Below are 21493 nucleotides of genomic sequence, written 5' to 3' on the forward strand. Positions count from 1 at the left end.
AAGGTATAAATAGTATATTTAAATTTACAGCTATAGAAGTTAATATTAATATCTATAGTAATAAAGTTTAAAGGGCTTTAGTATACATTAATCTAATATATATATAGAGCCTCCTAAATATACTAAGCTAATAGATCTTTAAAGAAATAAGCTATATTAAAGCTAATAGTACTATTAATAACATAAAGTATTAGTCTATTACTATTAAGATATATAATATCTATAAAGATCTTATAGTTAAACTTATAGTTATTATAAAAAGTAAATTTAAACTTTTTAAGTTAATTAGTATAAAGTTAATAGTATTAGTAGACTTTAGTTAGATAAATAAAAAAGCTTTTATTAACCTTATATTTAGCTTTAATAAAGATATATTAAAGTCTAATAATTAATAAGTAGCTAAAATAATAATAAAGTTATTAAAGTTTAACCTTACTAAAGTAGTAATAAGTAATTAACTATTCTTATTAGAGAAATATCTAAGGATACCTCTATTTATAGATAACTAAAACTCTAAGGTTTTTCTGCTTTATAATATTATTAAAGTTATTAAATATAACTTCTATTTTATCTATATTATAAAAGTAGTATAGAAAAAGTATATTTATTAATATAATATAGAAAGTAATAAAACTAAATAGTATAAGGATTTTAATAGATCTTAGTAAGTAAATAAGGTTATTAAAGCTAAATCTAATAGTAGCTACTCTTATAGTATTAACTTTAAGGTTTAATATTAATTATTAAAATATAAAGACTTAAAGTTAGCTTATTATTAAATATTTAGAGGTATTAGTATTAAATAAAATACCTTAGAAGATTATTAACCTATACTTTCCCTTAAGAGAGAACTATAAAATATATTCTCTAAGCTTAACTATAATATATTAATCCTATTTAGTAATAGTATAAAAAGTAGTATTATTACTTAACGCACTAATAACTTTAAAACTATTAAAAGTAATACTAGCAAAGTAAAGAGTAAGAAATTATTAATTTTTATTATTTAAGCCTTCTAATTTATACTAGCTATCTTTAGTATTAAAGTTATTAATATTAAGAGTACTGAAATAATTTAATATATCTTTATTATAGCTATTAATAAGAAAGTTATTAATACCTTTAATGTTTTTATATTATACTAAAAAGTAATTAAAAATAAGAGTAGAAGTATCCTTATTAATATATATCTATTTAAAGTAGTTAAAAGCTTTATAGTAATCTTTAGTAAAGTGCTTTATTAATTAGTAGCCTATTTTACTATAAATATAATACTTCTTTTTAGATTTAAGAAGTATAAGTTAAAAGTAATATTAACTATAAAGTGTATATAGATAATAGCTAAATTAAAAGCTATAGCTATAGCTATTATATTAGTAATTAGTTTAGTATTAATTATTAATTAAAGCTAGATTTATTATAAAGTACTTATAAGCCTAGCTTTATATTATAATACTAATAGATAATCTAAACTAGTTAGTAATACTTTTATAGTCCTTAATAAGGCTTATAAGAGTATAGTTATACTTAAGTATACCTTAATAAGTATTAAGGACTTAATTATAGAAAGTATTATTAGAATAGTAAATAATAGAGAAAGTATACTAAATAGTAATAAGCTTATTAAAAACTATCTTAAGGTACTCTATTTTAGTTTTATTAAAGTTCTTAAGAATTATATAGTTAAAAGTAATATTATACTACTTAGAGAGATATACTTAATATAACTTTTTAGTCTTAAAATAAGCTTTAACTTTAGTAATTAATCTAGTAAAGTTAATAAGTATATTATTACTATAAAGCTTATTATAATAATAATTAAATACTTTACTTTTAAGTATAATAGAGAAAGTACTTAAGGTTTAGAACTAATTAATACTAGCTTTAATATAATAATCCTTAAAAATAAGAAGCTTAAAATTAAGGATATTATATATATTACCCTTAAATTATATACTATTATTATATAACTTTATAAGATCTATAAGTTATTAAGGGGATAGCTAATTAAGTATAGTAATATTAAGTATATTACTTTTACTAAAGTTAATATTAAAGCTTTTTAAAGGGATAAAAGTAGTTAATTAATAAGCTCTAGAAGTACTTAATTTATATTAAATTAGTCTAAAAAATAGAGCTATATATAAAGAAGTATAATTAGAAAAAGCTAGTAGTTTTAGCTTAATACCCTTAATATTATTAAAGAAGTTAATATCCTTAATAGCTTTCTTAAGAGAGGGAAACTTAGTTATCTTATTATTAATATTATTATTAATCTACTAATAGAAGTCTCTATAAAAGGTAGTATAGATATTAAAGGTAATAAAGGTACTATCTTAGATAATATAAACTTTATTAGTAATAAGGAAGTCTCTAAATTCCTTTATAGTAGCTATATTATAGTTATTAAAAGTAGACTCTAGTATATCTTTAAAGTTAATAGAGGTTTAATTTTAGAAAGTAAAACTAGTAAAGCTATTAAGTTAGTAGTATTTTATATTAAATAGGAAGTATAAAGTAACCTATCTATAAGTAGTAGTACTTAATTCTATATTAATATCGCTAAACTTTCCCTAAAGGTTTTAATTAACTATACTATAAACTCTAATAGAGATAGAGATAAGATAGTTACTAGCTAGAGGTACTAAAAGTACTAATAAAGCTAGAGGATTACTTAGAGGGTTACTTAAAGAAGCTAAAATAACTAAATTAAATATAATTAGAGAGGCTCTTAATAACTATAAATATACTAAAGAGTAATACTAATAAAGCTATAATAAATTAATAATAATTATTTAAGAAGTTATATAGCTTATTAAAGATATAGAGAGGTAAGTATTAACGTTTCTAATAGAGCGAAGTATTAAGTTAAATTATAAATAAGGATTATTATGCTATAGTTATAAAAAGCTTACTAAGTATTATAGTAGCTAAAGCTTATTTATTTAGTAAATAATTTACTACTTTATTACTTTTACTTAACTTAATATAGCTTAATAGTAGTTAAAAATAGAAGTATAAAAGTTAGGAAAGATCTCTATAATAGATTAAAGGTTAGTTAACTATATAGAAAAGAGTGCTAAAAGTAAGTATTAATAAGAGGGTAAATAGGTTTAATAAGTAATATTATTAATAAAGTAGTAAAGTCTTAAGGATAAAGAGATAGTATAATAGTATTATAAAAGAAGTAAAAAAGCTATATAATAGTATTATAGAAGGAGTATAAGTTATTAAGAGTAAAAAATAGTAAAAAATTCTCTTATAACTAATAGTTAGTAGTTAGTATTTAATAGTTAAATAATAAGAAAATCTTATAATAAAGTATACTATATACTATATATATAGGTAGTTATTATTAAATAGGCTTAAAGCAGCTATTTACTATTAATATTAACTTAGTAAAAAAGAAAGTAGTTAAAGGCTATTAAAAGTAGGGTAATCTCTTATTTACTTATTTAGCGTGAAAACTCTACTTATAAGAAAGTAAGAAGTTAAGTAAAGTAGTTAAAAATAAAGTAAGTAGTTAACCTTACTATTAATTATAAGTTAATAGGCTAAAGTTAATATTAAGGGTTAGGTATATAATAAACGCTCTTTAAATAGGAAAGAGGAGCAATTACTAAAAGCGTTCTAAGTAAAACAGATTATCCCTTAAGTTATATTATAACTACTTCTATTAAGTATAAAATTAAAGGTTATAAAAGCTATTATTATAATCCTATTATTATTAATACTATAGGGAGATATTACTTAATCCTACTAGTATTAGTAATATTAATATTAATATACTTTTCTTAAAAACTAAAAGAGGGTAAGTTTAAAGTAGCTTAAGTAATATAAGCTATCTTTTCTTAAAATTATAACTACCTTATTAATATAAGTTAATTAATTAAGTATTTCTAAGTAAAATAGATCTAAATAAATATTAATAAAACTACCTCTTCTAAAGCTTTACTAATCTACAGTTAATTAATATATTATATAGTAGTAACTATAAAGTTAATTACTAATTAGTATTAGTCTTATAGGATTAGCTAGCTAGTAGGGTATTATAGATAGCAAATATTATATTATATTAACTATATTAGTAGTGATATATATAAGGTTAACTGCGTTAGAGGTAGTAGCTGTAATTATAGTGTTAATTGCAGAGGCTAGCGCCTTATATAATTACTAATTATATAAGGTGCGCCTAGCTTAATTAACGCTGCGATAGGCTAGCGTTACTAATAAAAAGAGATAGTAGAGAGTAAGTTAGTAATTAATATAGCTTTTATTAACCTTAAAGCTAATTTTTAAAATAAGTTAATAATAGTATAATATATTATAGTTATAAGAGAGCTATTATTAAAGCCTTAAAACTTTATAATATCGCTAGTAATTCTTTAAAATAAAATAGAAAGTAATAATAAGCTTAAGAGATTATATATTAACTAGATATTAGAGAAATAAAAAGAGGGCTTTTTTTTAGTATTTTTTTTATATAAATACCTTATAGCGTTAGCATTAAAAAAAAGAGTGTTTTTATTATATATAACTATACCTACTTACCTCTATTAATATTAATATTAACTTACTTACTACTTTACTTACTACCTCTTTTTTAGTACTACTTTAACTATATCTTTACTACTATAATATTATAAATTTCACCTACTAACTTACTTATATAGCAATTATCTATTTATTACTATAGTATATTAATATTAATATTATCTTAACTTTCTCCTTCTACTTATTTTATCTTTATTAGTAGGTAGATTATTAGAAAGTTATAAAGCGCTATTACTATATATATTATAATAATTTATTACTTTAAGCTATACTTTAGCACTAAACTTTAAATAATATAGAACTTCTTCTTAAAGTAACTAAAAGTTTACTTTATAATAACTTAAAGATAGCTATACTTTAGATTATATAGCTCTTAAGTAGTTATTAGTAATAAGTTTATATCCTTCTAATCTTATAAATAGTAATAAGTTTTATAGTATAAAATACTAAAACTACTCCTACTTCTAAACTTAATATTAATAAAGAAATATCTACTTTCTAATATAATAAATCCCTAGTTATATATAAATATTACTAGTTTTAAGTTATAAATTAACCTCTCTACGCTAATAAGTATATATAAAAAGCTACTATTAAACCTCACTATTATAAAAATATTCTAGCTAATAAAACCTTTATAATATTACTATATCTTCTACTTTTTTTCTAATATAAAAATATAGATCAAAATACTATTAATAATACTTATATAACTTAAAAAAGCCTCTCTTTTAAGGTCCTCTTTAATCTCTAAGGAGATCTCTCCCTCTATTATAAGTTAAATATATACTTTATATAGTTTAATATAAATAGTAAGTAAGAAGTTAATATACTATAAAACTATATTTTAGCTAACTTTAAAAGTATAAGTAGTAGTATACTAAGAGTAGCCCTAACCTAAAATATATAGGAATATTATTAATTTCTACTTAGTGTTTATATATTAAAAGTCTATTAAGCTAGTATACTTATTAAGCTATTTAATAAGTATATTAAACTACCTCTTAGTTATCTAGAATATCTTAAAGAAGTAGTAAAGTAACTCTACTAATAACTTTCTAATATATATATATACTACTATAGAGCTACCTTTATTAATAACTATATAGTAGTTATTTAATAATTACTCTTATTAAGTTAAAATAATATAAATACTCTATATCGCTAACTCTATAGCCTTACTTATAGCTTTATTATTAGAGGAATCTATTATAGAAAGGTTAATTCTACTATTTAAAAAGTCTAATTACCCCTAATACTAACTCTAATATATAGAGAAAGTTAGAAACTACTTTCTCTATATATTAAGCTTTTTATATAGTAAAAAGGGGTTAAATAATAGAAAACTCTAGTACTAATACTAAAGAGAGAGGGTATATAGTTATTTTTTATATAACTATACCGCTAAGACTTTATAATAAGGTCCCCTTACTAATAGTAATTTATTAGTACTTAGAAAGGTTAAGCGTATTAAAAAGAGGTTTTTCCAGGCTTCTGTTACATCAGAGAATATGCTAGTACTAGAAATCTCTAGTACTAGTGCTAGTACTGGGGAGAAGATCACACCCTAAGAGAACAAGAACCACACTTTCCTATCACCATTTATTGCTTGCTTACTTGCTGGCATACTGCATCCTCCCAGACCCGCAGGGTCCTGCCTGACGCAGGCGATTAACGAAAGACGTTGTTGATATGCTTTGCCGCCGGCGCTAGCCTTTTTGTCCTGCAGGCTGCAGCAAGAACCACAAATCTGTTTTTACTTCGTCTTCTGGCTGCGTGCCACGAGGTGAAGACCCTGACTTTTCATACTTTTGGCGGCTGACCGGGCCACTGGGAGCCTTCGAAAAGCAACCCTCTGCGAGAACACTAATTGACGGCGCTCCGGCACCTTCGAACTGTGTGCAAGGCATTCCTACCAGACCCCGGAACAATAGTGCAAGTACGGATACCTACCTCGCGATGAGATATGGCGGTACAAGCCGGATGGCTCAGTCAACCAGCCCGGTCAGAATCCTACTACGATTACCTAGTAGGTACCTACCTTAAGTACCTAGGTAAAGTACTCTGAACCTTACGTAACAGAAGCAAGTGGCGCACGGCCTCTGCTCCTCTCCTCTCCCCTCTTCTGGGACTCCAAACCCGTCCAACAGCGACGAGGGGCTGGCGCTTTACTGATTGGCCGTGCGGGCGCGCCTTCCCTTGCCGCCTCTGCCATCTCAATTTTTAACAGCGCTTAAAGAAAATGACGGGGGAAAAAAACAACACGGGTAGGTATGGTCCATGGATAGTGGAGAGGGGAAAAGGAACAAGAGATCCAAGCACCTCCCTCCACCCGTCCGTCTGCTTCAACCCTCCCCCCATGGCCCCTTTGGCTTTTGTGCCGCCATCCACTGCCAAGCCTCGCCAACCATGGGCATCTATCTCTCTCAAGGGTCTGAGTCCTGATGGGCCCCCTCCTTTCCAATACGCCCCCTAGTTTCTCAGCTTGTGCCCTCCTGATCCCCCACATCGAACAGGTGTGTGGCAGTGAGTATGAGATGAGCAGATGGAACCGCGAGAACGGCAAGAGTAGAGGGAGACGGTCGGTTGTCGCTGAAGTTCCTGGGTACCTTGCTTGCCTAAGGTAATCAGGGTCGCCAGTTCGCACCTCACATCCCAAGACTGCCCTGGCCATCCAGGTGCGTGTTGTTGCGTCTGACACTTTGCTTACAGGACGAAAATGGAGCCCGCTTGCTGCCTCCCAGGTACGAATAGTTACCTTCAGCTGAGTCAACTGCCAACGCACCGAGAGTTCGAGGACCACTAAGTGGCGGCAGCAGCAGCAGCAGAATCACGCACATCACATCTCATGCACACCACTAGGACAAACGCGTCCCCCACCTCACAACACGCCGCCCAGCAAGCTCCCGTAGAATCGCCTTCATCGACCCAGCTTGGTTTCTGACAGCGAAGGCATGAGCGAAGCAATGCTGTCTGGTCGCTGTGCCTGGGAGCGTGCGTACTGCTAACATGATTGTTTGAGATAACCATCCTTCTGAGCTTCTCTTCTCGGATCCGCCACTGTTCCCTACCTCAGCGTGTGGTCGCGTGAGTTGTGAGCCAGTTCTGCACCGGTTCGACACGTGTGCTGCCAACTGTATCCAATAAGGCTGAGCTGAAGCTCCGTCTACCTCCCCGAACGTCAGTGTGGACGCACACGCCAGTCCCTAATACCACGTCTGACAGCTCTTCGTTCTCGCAGCAAGCTGGCCCGGTGTTCGGTGTTCCAGAGAGATCCCCAAAACCAACCACCCCCACCGCCGAGATCTGAGGAGATGCGGTCCGTGGACCCCTGTTCTCCGCTCAGAGGCCGGCAAGCCCATTCTTTTCATTACGCGCAGACAGTGGGGCCTCTCGCTTCCAGCCTTTCCATCCGCTGAACAACCCAACAGCCCAACAGCCTGGCAATCGCAACGTTTGAATCGTCAACATTGATTAGCCGCGTCTGCTCCTTCAAAGGCACCTGTGTTTTCGTGTGTCATGATATGGGCAAACGAGCTGGCGGGCTGATTAACCAGTCTCGCCAGCTCTAGACCACCTGAGTGGCATCGTCGCCTTCGAATGGGCCACCGCAAGCTTGGGGCTTTTTTTTCGTGACCTCCATTCCTCTGTGATGACATGCTTCAATGTCCTTTGAGCTTCCCGATACAGAGCGGGGCATAGTTCCTGATCAATATGTTGACACTACTGCCCTTGAGGCTGCTTAGAAGGATAATTGCAATGAGCATGGCTTACTGACAACGCTTGCTGGGTTATGAATTTTCTGGTTTCGTACCAGAACGTGTGCTTTTAATGATACGCTTCTTCAGATTTTTTGAGCCTCCATCCCTATTCAATGCTTGCTACACCAATCATCAATGCTGTCAAGATGCTGGTAGGCAATGCGCGGCTGTTTAATCGCCGCTAATCTTGGCATGTCTGAAATATTTCATACCGACCCAGGCCACAACAACCCACACCCATGCCATGATACAGGTCAGGATAATGAGGGCTGGATAGTAGCCCACAATGGGCAGCGTTGGATCATCTTCAAGCTCCGGAGGGGCGTACGGCGTCGTCCCAACATCCCATGCCCAACTCCACATGCCCAGAACCGAGCCCATTCCCACCACAAAGACAATCCACGTGACCATCAGGACGACCCATCCCCACCATTCCGTGTCTGAATAGTCCCAATCCGCATCAGCAGGCGGCAGTGGTGTACTTGACAAACCACTGTACGAGAGTGGTGATTTGGCTTGTAAGATGGAGCGACGCCTCCGACTCGCAAAGTACGATTCGGCGCCCGACGACAGCGACAGGTCTGGCCGTAGAGGTGACGGTAAATGGTTTGGGATATGTAGAACGTCGTCTTCGTCCGTGGTAGATGTGTATGATATCGTCGGACTTGTTATGCTCGACTCGTTCTCGTTTGGCTGAGAAGGGCTTGTCGAGGAAACGGAAGACTCGGCCAGACTCGACCTGCTCGCGTAGCCGTCCATGGAAGGACGAGGGGTGAGGTCCGAAATATTGAGCCCAAGAGGATCGTGCCCGGGTGTCGTTGCAGTTGTGGCAGTCGTACTTGTGGGTGGTGATTGGGATCGATGCTCCGTGTTTTCCACCCCACGAGAGACACTATGCGATGTGTCGATGGTGAGCTGCTTCGCCTCCTTACGCTCCCTCTGCGCACCTCTTCCTAGAAGGGCAACCTTCCTAAGGGAACCTTTCCGTCTTCTCGACTTCTGTTGAGTAATGGTTGACATGGATGCCGACGCCGAGTGCGCTGCGTCTTGCTCGGCTTCGTGATGTGGCTTCCCGTCTGAGAGGGAGCGCATAAAGGGGAGCTTGGAAAGTAGACTGGCGCCAGACACCGTACGTCGATGTGGATTATCCGGGAGCTGGGTTTGCGACTGGGGATGGACAGGCAGTCCAGCTGTCGGCGATGTTGACCTTGTCACATCTACAGAAATAAGTTCGCCGTCGTCGTCGTGATCGGCGGCGGCGGCAGCAGCGGACGCAGTTCGCTCCATTGTGTGTTGCATCCAACTGCGATAATCCCTTATCGCACCAGGCTGGCCCCGGTAGAGAGAGTGGAGAGTATTGGTCGGAATTGGGGGCGGAAGACAAAGATGGGACGGGAGGCTGAGACTGTTTTCGAGTCGGAGTTCAGTTCGCTGCCAAGTTACGTGGTTATCTCTTCACTGTTGTGCGGTCAACGAAAGACCGGCGAGAAAGACAAGAGAGGGAGAAAAAAAAAAAAAAAAAAAAAAAAAAAAAAAAAAAAAAAAAAAGGCCTCCTGGCTGTACAGAGCCTAGCTGCATCTTGAACTGAGGCGAGGTGGTTTGTTGGATCGCCAAGTTACCTAGCTGACAAGTCGCGAGGTGGATGCACTAACGGTAAACGGCCAGGTCCCTGCCTAGTGACGTGGGCCGCGAATACGCGGTCCAGTGACCTGTCTGCCCATGGCGGAAAGTGGGTGTTGGAGCAGCCACGATCTCTCAAATCTCCCATGTATCTAAGGGAAATAACTCTAATACGCATCACATGCAATTAGCGGAGTGCTAATCTGAAGAGAGTGCCGTGTCCCTGGCAGAGTGGCCCCAAAAATGGCTGAAGCTGAAGTGTGGGGGAAGCTGTCTGGGTCGTCCTTCATGTGTGTAAGGTAGATAGGTTGATGCCTTTTCCCCCTTCTGTAAGGTACAGTCAAATCCATCACAGTCCCCCTAATATTGAGGCGCTGGGCGGTTCTATGTAAATGATTGCTCGTCTCGTCCCATCTCATCCTTGTGTCTCTTGCCTGACAGACTTCGCACGACACACAACACACGACACACGACACCCACCCACACACGCACACACAGTCTCTTTCGTCTCCCTTCCCGCCTCCCCATACCGCAAATGCTGGCGACTATCGGAAGCCGCCGCCATTGACCCTGTTTATGCTCCCACTGTTCCTGGCTGCCGTCCTTCGCTATTGAACAGCCAAGCGCCGGGCGACACCGCCGGCAAGACGGGCCCATGGCTTCCAGCCCTGCATCTGCACGCTTGTCCACCCCTCCAAGACGACCTGCCACCCCACCGAGTCCCGAAAACGGCAACGTCAACAGCGATAGCAGTGCACCCCATGTCGTCCTTCCACCTTACCAAATCGCCTGTCCATCTATAAACATCGCTGGTGACGACGCCCGCCAGACGGTCGACTTTGACAACGACGCGGCCTCCGACCGTAGCAGCCTCCCTCACGTAGCAACGACATCGAAATCCGGTCTTTTGGCTCCCTCGCCGAACCTGAAACTCGGTTTGCTTCGTCCGGACGCTGCAGCAATGGCCGAAGACGACCCTCCTTCCGCTGGGGGCTCTACCGTCCCGAGCCCCTTCAACTTTCAGACGCAGGTCATCTCGACCTCGCCTGTCAAGTCGGTATGTTCAGCTTCGCGCGGAGAGACATCGCTCATCATGATGCGCGCCTCGTCATCTTCGCATCCTTACTCGACCACTGACACCGGCCTCTCGCAGAATATCGGCCAGCGCCGCGGCCATCGATACAAGCACAGTTCGATATCGACACAACACCAGATCTTCCAAGAGCCTCCTCAACGTCCGCCCCCTGTTCTACCTGCGTCCCTTCCCGTACCGACCGTTCGCGAAGCATGGAAGAGCATGTCTCGCGACCAGCGCGCCCGGCTCTATTGGAGCCTGTGCCACTTGGCCGTCGCGTCCTGGCTGTTCTTCATCTCGGAAGGCTCGCTGGCCATGATGGCTCTATCCCACTTGGTCTTCTTCGACGCCGGGAGTGCTGCCGTGTGTGTCGCCGTTGAGGTACTCGGCAACTTCGAAGTCTGGCGCCGTAGCAGCATCCGCCACCCCTTCGGTCTTGAAAGGGCCGAGGTTCTCGCCGGTTTTGCAATGTCAATTTTCCTGCTGTTTGGCGGCTTCGATCTCGTATCACACAATCTTAAGCACTGGCTCGAAACAAAGGGCGGACACGAGCCGCATCATGAACATGCTCATGAACGTGTGTCAGCCGGCGAGGTAGACTGGGCCGCCTTCGCCGCGATTGCTAGCACGGCCATCTCCGCGTATGGTCTAAAGAATCACGCGCGCATTGCAAGAATCATGCGAGTATCATGGCTCGCCGGACTTCCTACCCACTTTTCGAACATCTTTCACTTCCTTACCGTGTTCTTCTCCAGTTTGCTGCTTCTGCTTCCCCTCCTGTCCATCAAGACATATATTTGGCTCGACCGGACGCTGTGTGCGGCCATTGCGGCATCCATGTTCCTGTTCGGCGCCAAATTGGCCATGGCCCAGGCTATGATGCTGCTGATGTCGTACGGCGGTAATGGAGGCAATGAGGGCGTAACCTCAGTGGTGCGGGAGATTGAGGCAGAACCTGGCGTCACACGCATCGAAGACGCGCAGTTCTGGCAGGTGCACTACGGATTGTGCATGGCTAATCTCAAGATTTGCGTGGCCAAGGGTTGTGATGAGGGCACAATTAGCAAGCTACGCAGCCGGATATCAACTCTGATACAGAACAGGCTGGGCGAAGGATACGGTCGGGGCACGAGTCTGAGATGGGAGGTTACTCTGCAGACGAGCATTGACGCAACTGGATGAATTTTGGACAGTGACGGGCGTGTTTAGTTCATCGGGCGTTCTATTGGATGGGCATCTCAATGCGTAGACATTCTTCAGGTTGCGGGAAAAGAGTCGAGAGTGAAAATCTATTTCTTTGAGGAGGTCGAGTCGAGGAGGGTATCCGTCCTTCTTGCTATATACCGTTGTGTACAAAATACCAAAGACTTGTGAATAGAACAGGCCTGGTCCGCGACGTCCACACGACGGACCAGTTCGTCCCAGAAGGCTATCTTTCAACACCGCAACTCCTTTTTGCGTCCAAGTCATAACACGTTACAGACCTGAGGGAATTGTCCTCAAAATAGCCCCCAGCGTCCCCTCTGCTTGTCGTCTTTGCTGGGTCTACCGCCCTGCTGCCGCTCTCGCTCACGGCCCTCGAGCTGCCGCAAACTTTCCATCTTCTCAAGAACCAACTCGAGGAGCTCTTTGCGACGGATGACCTCGAGGTGTCTCCTGATCTTAGGATCCTCCTTGGCAAACTTCTCAATCTCGGCGTCTGAAAGGTGTCTGCCAAGGCGAAGGTCAAGCTCCCGAGGAAAGTTGTAGTAAAACTCTGAGAGGAGCTCCACGTTAAGGAAGAGCACTGCGGTCGAAGCCAGCTTGGTAGCTGCCGCATCAAGGAACACCTCGGGGCAGTAGTACTTGTTCTTCAGATTTGCGCATTGTTTAGACTTGACGGCCAGCAGGCGCATCTTGATGATGTCTGCGCGGTCCCTGAGGAACACAGCCTCGCGTCCTGGTCGATGTTAACAGTGTTTTCCGATGGTTTCTTCCATATGGAACTCACCTCTTGCAAGAAGAGCCGCACTGAAGCCTCCAGCACCGCTTCGTCCATCCCCTTCAACAACAACATCGCCTTTTCGGGCACGGTCCACGAAGTTCATAACCTCTCTAAGCTTCCTTCGGCCGCCGACAGTGTCTTCGATGCCCTTTAGAGCGCCTTCACAATCTTGAAGCTCCTTCTTCAGCACCACAGCCGAGTGGTCCCGACCCTGTGTCCACTCTCTCTCATCAATGTCGATTTCAAACTTGTAGGGTTTGATACAGTTCTCGACCTGATCGCTGGTACTGTAGAACCTCTCGTTAAGAATGGTCGACGCAGCATCCATGATAGCCTCCCGGGCAAAGGGGTGGCTGCTGAACGTTGAGCTCTTGATCAGGGCGTCAATGTGAGACTGAATAGATGAAGCAACCACAGTGGTTGCCAGCCTTCCCACTCCAAGCTTTGTCAGGGAGGACGTAGACGCATCGAGTTGCCTGTGCCAGTACAAAGAATTTGGGTCGGCCTTGGGAAGATCTGCAAGGTTGTCTAGGTCGGGTCGGGCAGGAGATAAGTCCTGGATGGGCTTGTTCCAGTATCTGGCTGCGAGTAGGTCAAGGACCTTCTGATCCAACTCCTGCTTCAGCAACTCATGCATTTCAGGGCGGCCAAACTCCTCTGTGAATTTCTTGAAAGAATGCTTGAACCCATCGAGGCTTTCCGCCAAGTAGGACTCGGCCGAAAGTGGGCGATCATTGTACTGAACCTTGAACTCATAAGTTGCCTCTTCGAGCTCTTGCCTGATGGCGTCGCTCGTGGTCTGAAGGCTGGCGGACATTGTTTGTTCAAGGACAGTCATGAGCTTCTTGCGCAAATTGATCGTTCCAACGTTGACTCCGGATCCTTCGCCGAACTCAAGCGGGTGGTTAGAAAAGAATGCGCTCTCATTCTTGGCAATGGCCGATTGGATGCTGCCGGATCGCTTGAACAAACCGCCCGTTTGGGGAACTCTTGAGACGACACCAACATAGCCAAGCCTGAGGGGGTACTGTTTGTCACTAAGGATAGCAGAGCCTCGAGTAGCATCAACTAGGTCCATCTTGGTGACTACTCCAATCGTCCTCTCGCCCCTGGGATCCACACGACGGCTTGCACGCAGGGCTGTTGAGTTTGCGAGATCCACATCTGCGGCAGAAATGGCCAGGATAACATTTGGAGGCTGAATATACTTATCGCAAAGCTCCGAGATTTTCTGCTTGAGCTCAAGCGGCTGACCTTGCCCCACGACTTGGATGTAGCCCGGCAGGTCGATGAGAGAGAGGTCTGGAACATTCGGAGAATAGATTGTGAGGTGAATCGGGTCATCCGACACGCACTGGCTGTCTGGGACGGCCAGATTGAGTTCGGTCAACGTTCTCTGAATAGAAGAGAAGTCTGTGATGCGTCTGAGGCCTAAGTCCGGAAACTCGCCGTATTCTGCCTTTGAATCAGGGGTGTTGACCAAAGTCAGCTCAATCGGCCGACGTGTAACCATGTTGGATCCCTTCGGCAAAAATTCGTGACCGACGAGTGCTTCCAGAACCGAACTCTTGCCCGAGGACTGGGAGCCGATGACCACAATAGAGGGCAGAGTTAGAGTGCTTGACTGTCCAACTTGCTGAAGCATGCCCCGAATCTCGATCATCTTCTTCGTCAAGACCATCATCTGATCGTCCTTGGCTATCTCGTCGGGGTCTCGGGGGTCGTCGTCGGACTGTTCGTAGCCATATGCCGCGGCCGAAGCTCCAACAACGGCAGCAGCGCCAGCTCTGCTCTGTTTGGGAGGCTCCCCACCCGGTCCTTCATGTCCGCCTTTTCCTGTCCCAATCTCCTCGTGGAGTCTCAACACCTTTTGTAGCCATTCTGGCGTTTCGAACTGTTCTTTGGTGCTTTCCCATCCGCGCCTTGTTTGATCCGCTATGTCCTTTGCGCCACCGAAGATGGATATTGCAGTATCCGACACCCCATCTGCCGTCTTGGCGACGAAGTCCCACGCGTTGGTGGTGAGCTCTGATAACGGCAACGTCAGTTGATAGTTGGGAACATGAAGGGGAGGTTAATCTTACGGTTGGCTTGGTACTGTACCCAGGCGAGTGTTCCAACAGCCAGCCCTCCGAACATGGCAGGAATCCTGGCAAATTTGACTACCAACTTTGGCAAGAATCGGGCAAAGGAGGCATTTCGGACGATTACAGCATTGTGGAAAGCGTTTCCCGGGAACCACATGCGGCGTCGAGTCGCCCGGACAGCAGCGTCGGCCCGTTGAAGGCCACCCACAGGAAGCCGATGAAAATGGCGAACGGCTTGAGCAGGGACGCGTCTCGTCGTGGGCAAAAGCCCTGCAGAAAGAAGGCGTCCGCTCATGCTGCCGGCAAAGCACGAGGCCCGATGATGGAAAGTCGGTGACGGATTGTTCGCATGCGATAATGATTGAAATGAAGGGTTGCTGAAGGCAAAGCCGGGTTCTTCAGGATTGAGTGGTTGTGATCTCGTCTCCGGTGGGGGAGTTGTGCGTCGTCGAGGAGACGAGGGGAACTAGAAACCCGTTGAGTTGTCACGAAGTAGTGGCGTGTATTCAAACAGCGGGTTCTCGCGGGTTGCAATTGCACTCAACACCGAGTTGCATGAAGAGCCCATTTGCAATGGTGGGGAACACATTGACGAAGGTACCTTGCCCACTAAATTCGCCATGTATCTACTTGAGCGGGCCTGACCTCTCCTCGACCTTCGTAGCTGGCTATCTATTTTAGTGTCTGTCCCCGTTTGATGCATGATGGAGGGGCTATTAGCACTCCTTTAAAGGCTTATCGCATCATCACGTACCTCAGACAGGCATGCCCACGGTGTACCTTCCATGCTTGTAGACGGGGACGCACCCGCCCCGAAGCTCCTCCGATCACCAGCTGAGTAGGTTTCCGTAGGTCGCCGTTGGACGTTAGATTAAAGAGCCCCGTGGCGCCGTGGCCATCCCGACTGCTCGACTCTGGCTTTTCGGACCCAGAGCAAATGACTCATTGCAACAACGTACTTTCTCCATCTGCAAGCCCGACTGACGAGGATGAGACCACCCTGAAGATCAGGAACGCTTGAGCCAAGCCGAAGGCGCCATCGGCATTGCCCATTCCCCCAAATTGCTGTTTCTTTTCCCCCATCAGCACGGACGCTCAGCTGCCGCGCGCCCAGATCAGCTGGCCAGGACAATCCCCTACGCTGTGTTCCCAACAAGAAGCCCGACTCTCTACCAAGACTTGGGACAGTATCCTGTGGGCTACAGATCATATCCCTATCAACTTGCGCCATTGCCCTGGGGTTTCTGATCGCGCCATAGCTCATCAAACAGAATATATTTGACTGGGTCTTCCCTCCTCTTATCTTCCATTCCGCTACCACACTTCGTTCTCTACTTATTTGCTTCATCCTCGTCATTCCACGACGGTCCGCATCCCTCCCGCCACCGTTGCGCGTCCTGGCCGTATCGATCTCTCCGAACATCTCTGAGCTCAGGCATTGCACCTAAGTTTGCACGCCAGCCACCATGTGCCGATTCTTGGTACTTCTTCGCATAGCTTTCTAGGGTCTGCATAATGCTAATTGTGCCTAGGTGTACCGTGGAAGCGATGAGATTCTTCTCTCCAAGCTTATTCTCGATCCCACCCATTCCATTTTGAAGCAGTCCTTCGATTCGAGGCTAAGACTGGTGAGTTTGACTCCGTTCGTACCAATGCGTCTGTAGCGAACATATCTAATCTCATTATCCGATCTAATAGGACACAAGAAGGGGTCAGAACAACGCCGATGGGTTCGGAATTGGCTTCTACACCGACCCAAAACTTGGACATGCGCCATGTCTCTTCACCTCCACGATACCCGCCTGGAACTGTACCAATCTTCACCGTATTGCCTCGAAGACTGCTTCACAGTTAATATTTGCCCACGTCCGAGCAACCACCGAAGGATCCTTGAGCGAAGACAACTGCCACCCGTTTTGTCACGGAAGCTTAATGTGGATGCATAATGGGGGACTCGGGGGCTGGAAGTACATCAAGAGAAGGTTGGGTCAAAGATTGGCCGATAAATGGTATTTAGGGGTTCAGGGTGGTACAGACAGCGAATGGGCCTTCGCCCTATTCCTCGACACTCTCGAGAGGATGGGTCACGACCCCAGCTCCCAACCTCCGAACGGATTCGGTCCTACAGTGCTCCGAAAGGCCCTACTGAAGACTATTGCGCTGATCAACGAGCTCATTGACGAAATTCCGGAGAGCACAATCCAGTCGGAGAATGTGGACACCCGAAGTTTGCTCAACTTTGCCGTTACCGACGGCAAGAGCATCATCTGCACTCGATATATAAGCAGTGCAACAGACGAGGCAGCCAGTCTGTACTACTCATCAGGCACCGAATGGGGAACGCGAACCTCGGCTGTTAATGATCGAAACTACCAGATGGAGCGCCGAGACAAAGGTGCCGACATCGTTCTGGTTGCGAGTGAGCCGTTGACGTTCGAGAGAGGTATACTTCAGACTACTAGAAGCTCAAAGGAATCAACTGACATTGCAGCAGAAAATTGGGTGAACGTTCCGACCAACTCCATTCTGACTATCCACAACCAAACTGTCATGGTTCATCCGATCATTGACAAGTACTATGACCGAAGCCCATACCACGTCAGGTCCAGCGCGTTTGTTCAGACGAAGGGTTTGATTGCAAATGAGAAGATTTCGTCTCTTCTTAGCCCAGCCGCGACCCCCCTGCCAACTCCCGAGGCTTCCAAGAAGACTTTGGGACCAATAATTCCATTCGGTGTTTCTCGTAGCCACACACCCGATCAATCCTTCGCCGTTAAGTCGAGGCCACCCAGTACACTTCACGAAGTGTCAACACCAGCCGATTCAAGATCAATTGTGACCATATCGAGCGGGCAGACCAGCACATCCCGCCCCCTTGTGCAAGGCAACATAAAGGTCAAGAGAGCTGCACCAGAAGTACAGCCTAATATTGACAGCGACACGGATTCGTTAGCACCCGACGACCAGAACCACAGCAGGACTGAGTTCGGCCATCCTAACAAGTTGTCGAGATTCTTTCCCGAATTGACTATGAGCTAAAGGGCTGGCTAAGCGTCAAGGTCAACACACTTTTTTGGTGGTCTTGGACATTTTGCCCCCTCGGCAAGCACAACTGAGGAAGCTCGTTGATTGCGCATGTGTACAACAAAATATTCATGGATTACAAGCGGGCGTTCTTGTCTTACTGGGAAAAGAAAAATGAAAATACAACCGGTGTCATAGAAAGGGCGTTGAATCTGCATGTCCCATACGTCTCGGCATCTTAGCCCTGTAACTGAATAACAGAAAAGTCGAGCTGCCTACCGAGTGATTCTCCATATAATAGCTCGCTGTCGTCTGGATTGGCATTGAACGTCGGGCTGATGTCCGTCAGCTCAAGCAACTGAATGGGGCGGCACCTCCGAATTCGCCCCACAAACTGGCCGGCCCCCAAGATTGGCCAATCCTCAAGAGGAAAAGGCCAAGCATATCGCTGTCCAAATTCCCTTGTGCCAGTAGACGCCTTCTTTCGGTGCTTGTTCGCTGGCTCGGACATCCAGCTATGCAGTGACAGGTTCACCTAAACGGATGCATGATTGGCAAAGCCAGGTCAAAACTTTGGACAAATTAGCACCCTTATCGGCGGATTGTTGATCTGCCACTGCTCCTGTCACCCGGTATCTTATCTACGCCTGGAACCAGCGTCTTTCATTTTGTGACCCTAACCTGGCATATTCCGCAGGTTGATTTTCTGGTTCCTGTTGTTTATTTGAACCAGGCATCGCACAGCACCACGATTTCCCCTCCGCAAATCATCAACGATGCCTCCATCATGCACATTCTTAGATCTTCCTCTTGAGATTCGTCTTGAAATATACAGCCAACTTCTGATCCACCCTCCGCCTGATAGACTCGCGCCGAAGACCAGACCCGCCGAAAGGCTACATCCTGCCATCCTTGCCGTCAACCGGCAAACACACGCCGAAGCCTCGCCTATTCTCTATACCAAGAACATCTTCCTTGCCCACGGTGCCCTGCTCGCTTCTTTCCCACGGCTCCGACCATGGTATCCGCCGGTCAAGGAACGAGGGGTGCTTCCTCGTATCCGGCGGTTCCACATTCAGGTTCGGCTTGACTGTGACCCGGCCTACGACGCCGAGGCAGTCACGGCTGCTTTCAGCGGTGCAGACGAGCTTGTTGTGGAGGTCCGGCAGTCAATGTTCCTCGGAGCAGATCACGGCACACTACAACTGTTCGAAGGAGTTCGGAGTGTCAAGGCCGTGAGAATTTACGGGAGCACGTTCGGCTTCGAGGAGTACGCACGTTGGCTGGAACAGCTGATGAGCTCCGAGGCCGACAGTCTGAAGATTGAGTTTGTTGGGAGGCAATGACCGAGTCTAATGTGACTTGTTCAACGTCTTCGTGTTTTCAATGAGCAGACTACATCCGAGGCCTATTCTCGGTGCGAAACGACAAATCCTTCAGGCAATTGAGGCATTGCTCGAGCTCTGAGCTACAAGACTTGACGTTCCCGGCTCCTCTACTTCAAAATCTCATCGCATCCAACAACCTGACGATGCAAATCACAGAGAAAGAAGGAGAAGAATAAAGGCAGGAGAGGCTCCGACAAGGGGTGAGGGCGCGTTACAATGGCGACATCACACCCCGCGGTGACAACACAGAAATCTGCTCCACATTGATCCCCGAATTCAGGCGCCCCTCAGTGGAGTATACGCCCCGGGAAGAGCTTGTCTGGGCGCGATCGGCCTATCAAGGCGACCTCGTTACCGGCCTCCTGGTCATGAGAGCCGCTGCTCTAACGGGCAGCGGCTAGGAACGGCCACTGAGTCCTCATTGCACAATAAGCTCGGGTCCCTGCTCGGACCTGCGGTCGATGAAGCAGCGACGAAGCTAATCCCTATCGAGACTCTAGGTCCCATGTCGCAATAGTTCGCGCGACACATCCCATTTGCTTTTTGGCCCTTCATTCCTTTTGATCACCGCCCATCCCGTTCTTTCACACACCCCTTCGATTTCAGGACTTGCAGGTTGGCTGGCTGACTTGAAGGGCTTGGGAAACGCATCGCGACTCTACTTCGAATGATCAGGTGAACTGGAAAGCCCATAGCCAATAATCACGCGACCCTGAGAATGGCGTTCGAATTCCTCCCTTTCCTGTCTGCCGTATTTGGCTGGATCTACTTCCTCTGCTGGTCCGGGTCCTTTTATCCGCAGCCTCTTCTGAACTTCACAAGAAAAACCACGGCTGGCACGACAGTCGACTTTCCTCTCATCAATTGCCTCGGTACGTTGCAGGCTCCTCAAGAGCTCTGGCGCAACGCGACAGGGTGGCTAATCCGTGATGTTCAGGCTTTCTGGCATACCTCGTCTCTAACTCCTGCCTCTACTATTCTCCCGTCGTCCGCTCCCAGTACGCCGCACGCAATCATGGCCTTACCCCGACCGTCGCCTTCAACGATATCACCTTCGCCGCTCACGCCCTTCTCCTCTCCTGCATCACAACCAGCCAGTATCTTCCAAGTCTCTGGGGTTTCTCCCCTGCCGCGGGCACCAAGCCCAGCCGCTTCATCACGGGCATCGCATTTGGTTGCGTCGTGGGCGTTATCCTCGTCGCATTCATCGTCGTCGGGGCCCCTAGCGACGGTGACCCGCGGACGAGCTGGTGTGCTCTCGATGTGGTATATGCCATCTCTTACGTCAAGCTGGTTATCACGTTGATCAAGTATACCCCGCAAGTCATCACCAACTACAGAAACAAGTCGACCAAGGGTTGGTCGATTTGGCAGATTCTGCTTGACTTCTCTGGTGGCCTGTTGTCCTGCGCCCAGCAGGCCATCGACTCGTATTTGCAGGGCGACTGGTCCGGCATCACTGGTAACCCCGTCAAGTTCGCCCTAGGCAACGTGTCCATGGTTTACGACCTAGTGTTCATGACTCAACACTATATACTGTACCGCGGCTCAGATGGTAAGGCCGAGGAGAGGGATTCCCTTCTTCGTGCAGACGATGAAGAACACCAACGACTAGACTAGACACTTGCTTTTGGTACGACTTTATACTGACTGCTATCCGGCATATCTTGATTACTTTAGAGAATAGAACGATACCTACTTCTGAGTACAAACCCCTGCGTTCTTGCTGAATGTGCCGGACAGCCTGCGAAGCTTGGAGCATGCATATTGTGCTATTGGAACACATCTGTGAGCAGTAGTAAATATTTCATACATATCTAGACAAAATACGAAACAGTCTAAACACGCTCCTCTGCAAGAAGTCTAGAAGTCTACCTCTACTGTAGCCTTGTCTCCAACCACGGTATGCCAGGCGCAGCGAAGCTCAACAAGAAACGCGAGTATACCAACCACTTGCAAACAACGTCCAGAAGGACTGCACAGGACAGGAAGGAAAGGA

General features: G+C 44.3%; 6 protein-coding genes across 6 annotated transcripts; 4 read left to right on the forward strand and 2 right to left on the reverse strand.

Annotated features, from left to right (window-relative positions):
* Positions 1-8486: 8486 nt before the first annotated feature.
* On the reverse strand, positions 8487-9602 carry CGCS363_v004911 (Uncharacterized protein; the record flags this gene model as incomplete). Its single annotated transcript, XM_036636760.1, has 1 exon — positions 8487-9602. The coding sequence occupies one exon, from the start codon at positions 9600-9602 to the stop codon at positions 8487-8489; it is 1116 nt and encodes a 371-aa protein (XP_036497214.1).
* A 1295-nt stretch (positions 9603-10897) lies between these two features.
* Positions 10898-12193, forward strand: zrg17 (putative zinc transporter zrg17; the record flags this gene model as incomplete). Its single annotated transcript, XM_036636761.1, has 1 exon — positions 10898-12193. One exon carries the CDS (start codon positions 10898-10900, stop codon positions 12191-12193), a length of 1296 nt encoding a protein of 431 aa, XP_036498679.1.
* Positions 12194-12510: 317 nt separating this feature from the next.
* On the reverse strand, positions 12511-15134 carry CGCS363_v004913 (Protein msp1; the record flags this gene model as incomplete). Its single annotated transcript, XM_036636762.1, has 3 exons — positions 12511-12950; positions 13002-15023; positions 15080-15134. The coding sequence occupies 3 exons, from the start codon at positions 15132-15134 to the stop codon at positions 12511-12513; spliced, it is 2517 nt and encodes an 838-aa protein (XP_036497215.1).
* A 1414-nt stretch (positions 15135-16548) lies between these two features.
* DUG3-1 (putative glutamine amidotransferase DUG3) lies at positions 16549-18121 on the forward strand (the record flags this gene model as incomplete). Its single annotated transcript, XM_036636763.1, has 4 exons — positions 16549-16563; positions 16615-16710; positions 16781-17525; positions 17577-18121. 4 exons carry the CDS (start codon positions 16549-16551, stop codon positions 18119-18121), a joined length of 1401 nt encoding a protein of 466 aa, XP_036498680.1.
* A 761-nt stretch (positions 18122-18882) lies between these two features.
* On the forward strand, positions 18883-19452 carry CGCS363_v004915 (uncharacterized protein; the record flags this gene model as incomplete). The annotated part of the gene is made up of 1 exon (XM_036636764.1): positions 18883-19452. One exon carries the CDS (start codon positions 18883-18885, stop codon positions 19450-19452), a length of 570 nt encoding a protein of 189 aa, XP_036498681.1.
* A 760-nt stretch (positions 19453-20212) lies between these two features.
* On the forward strand, positions 20213-21114 carry CGCS363_v004916 (Cystinosin-like protein; the record flags this gene model as incomplete). The annotated part of the gene is made up of 2 exons (XM_036636765.1): positions 20213-20366; positions 20432-21114. The coding sequence occupies 2 exons, from the start codon at positions 20213-20215 to the stop codon at positions 21112-21114; spliced, it is 837 nt and encodes a 278-aa protein (XP_036497216.1).
* Positions 21115-21493: the final 379 nt, after the last annotated feature.

This window comes from Colletotrichum siamense (genome assembly GCF_013390195.1).
Source record: "Colletotrichum siamense strain Cg363 chromosome Unknown KSG_Cg363_contig03, whole genome shotgun sequence".
NCBI lineage: Eukaryota > Fungi > Ascomycota > Sordariomycetes > Glomerellales > Glomerellaceae > Colletotrichum > Colletotrichum siamense.